This window comes from Frankliniella occidentalis, unplaced genomic scaffold, assembly GCF_000697945.3.
Source record: "Frankliniella occidentalis isolate FOCC.00 unplaced genomic scaffold, Focc_3.1 Scaffold254, whole genome shotgun sequence".
NCBI classification, from domain to species: Eukaryota; Metazoa; Arthropoda; class Insecta; order Thysanoptera; family Thripidae; genus Frankliniella; species Frankliniella occidentalis.
Window position 1 is genome coordinate 325,563 of NW_026267380.1, and position 2,377 is coordinate 327,939.

Below are 2,377 nucleotides of genomic sequence, written 5' to 3' on the forward strand. Positions count from 1 at the left end.
GAGCAAAACCAGAAATCATTATTTGTGCGCTGGGGGAATAGTGTCCGGCTGGCTGGCTGAGTGTCGCGCCAAGCCCCTTCCTTGCCCTGCCTAACAATACCGCGCTGGATTGGCCCCCTCCCTGACCAACAATACTGGGCCACCGCCGCCACCCGTCCTGCCCTCCCCCTCCCCGTATATGTCCTCTGCGCCACTAGGCCACCGATTTGCAAGATTGCAAGCAACCAAACAGAATGCATGCAGAATGCATCTGTTCGTGAGGTGTCCCGGTCTGCCACAGTGGAGTCCGTATGTGCACATACGGGACGTATACGGAGGTATGCGGTCCGTACAAATGTATACGGTTTACGTGAGGCATGCATACCCATACCCGTATGTACCGGAACGCAACATCGTCTACATACGGATCGTATGTAGCGGTCAGATCATACACTGACCACATACGAACCTTATACGTTACCTGTATGAAAACATGCGGATCGTACATGAAACGTATACGGTTCGTACACGGGTCGGGTTTCACGGGAAAAGAACAAAAGGAGTGCAATTGTAGACAACATGAAAACTTACAACTAAAAGAAAAAGCAGGGATACAACATTATTGACACGCATACCCGTTGTTTTTAAGCAACTGTGCATTTGCAGAACAATGTTGATGAAATTTCTTAAACAACAAAAGTACTTTTCGAAGGTACCTATTAACAGGTATTTCTCCTGAAAATATAGTGTCTAAAGTAGTGTCTTGCCTAAGACGAATTTTGTACTTGAGATAAATCTGAGGGGTCCGCAAGTATGGTCTGCCGGTGTACACATATGGAGGGCTTCCTAGTTTTCCTAGGTTTTCCTAAGGTTTTCCCGGTCTTCTCAACTTTTTCTTGGTTTTCCCATACCTTGGTTTTCTGAGATTTTCTAAAGGCTTCCTCCAGTTTTCTGCGGTTTTCTCGCATTTTCATCGGTCTTCCCTCACATTTTCTGGTCTTCCTTGCAATTTCTAGGTCTTTCCTTAAGTTTTTCCGGCCTTCCCTTATATTTTTCGGTTTTCCGTCACATTTTTGGCCTACGATTTTATTGGTCGTCTTTGGTTTTCTTTAGTCTTCCTAGTGGTCCTCCCGGTCTTCCCAGTTTTCCGGGCGGCCAGTGTACGCGCTCGAACCTAGTTGCGGACCCCTCGGATACATCGCATTAAGAGTGACTGGCAATAAAATTTCTCATTGCTTGAGATAAATAGCATTTAGAGTAACTGACAATAAGATTACACATTACCTGTCGCATCCTTTATAAGGCAGGGGCAGGGGCAATTGACATTTATATTATTTTGAAAAGACGCACCGATTTCATGTTTAACCTTAATTAACACAGACTTGCGCTGTTGCCAAAGAGGTCTATTGGTCTGTTATCTGAACGCACGATTGCCATCACATAGAACTTTATGAGCTAAAACTGAACACAATAGTGCAGTGCGCCTCATGAATGGTTGTATGTCTCAGTCCCTGATGGAAGGCCTGGCGGATCGGGGCCACGAAGTGGTGATGCTGAGCTCCCTGCCGCTGATGAAGCCCAGAGCCAATTACACGGACCTTTCTCTGGCTGCGCAGCTGCCACCTGTCATCAATACTATGACGTACGACCAGCTGGCGAATGCTCACGGGTAAGTAACTAAAAGCACTCTTAGCTGCTTACAAACAGCAGTGTTTGTCTTCCGAAGAATTGGTATTTCTGTAATTTGGGGCAGGTGAGTTCACAGCACAGTGCCCACAAGAATGACAAGCAGGCCCACCCTTCCGCCAAACGCAGTTGCCAGCTCCACTTCGCTGCGCCGGCAATCCGTTCGGCAGGGGCCGGGCCTGTTTGGCCTGCCGGCGGCGATGGTCGGGCCTGCGGCCCAACCATTTCAGCCTAGTGATTTACTGAAGAACATAACCAAATAAGTAATGAGACTGATAAATCACTTTGCATATTTGAGTGAACTAACTTCCAGCGGGGGGCCTGCGGCCCTAGAGATTTGCTCCTTTCACATGACAAAAAACTGTAACGGGGCAACACCGTGACTACACCCCACCCTTCTGCTCAGCTTAAGAAAAATACAAAAAAATGAACCAGCGCAGATTTTAGATTGTATTGTTTGTCAATCAGTCTTAAAACTTGACTTTTCCCCATTGTTTTCAATATAACCACCTCGAGGGCCGAAACAGTGAAAGATACGGCAAATCCAAGGATAGTTTCTGATTCAGAATGTGTTGTTTTGGGGGGTTACTTCCTCTGACATTTCACTGATGAGCCAACATAAGCGCGTAAGTCCACCAACCCTAATTTTACAGGAGACACTTAAAACATTCCAGATTGAAGAATTCTAGTGGTAACCAAATCTGCTTGGCAC

At 46.6% G+C, this 2,377-nt stretch overlaps 1 protein-coding gene across 5 annotated transcripts in view; it reads left to right on the forward strand.

The window, feature by feature from the left end:
- Positions 1-2,377, forward strand: part of LOC113214964 (UDP-glucosyltransferase 2) — a 33,303-nt gene that overhangs the window by 5,774 nt on the left and 25,152 nt on the right. For 2 of the 5 annotated variants that reach the window (XM_052273210.1, XM_052273213.1), the window contains exon 2: positions 1,488-1,648. The exons of 1 other annotated variant lie outside the window; for it this stretch is intronic. In XM_052273210.1, the coding sequence (XP_052129170.1) occupies positions 1,488-1,648 (161 nt within the window). Of the gene's footprint in view, positions 1-1,487; positions 1,649-1,732; positions 2,112-2,377 lie in introns of those variants that run through there. 2 more of the 5 variants (XM_052273212.1, XM_052273214.1) reach the window with 2 other exon arrangements.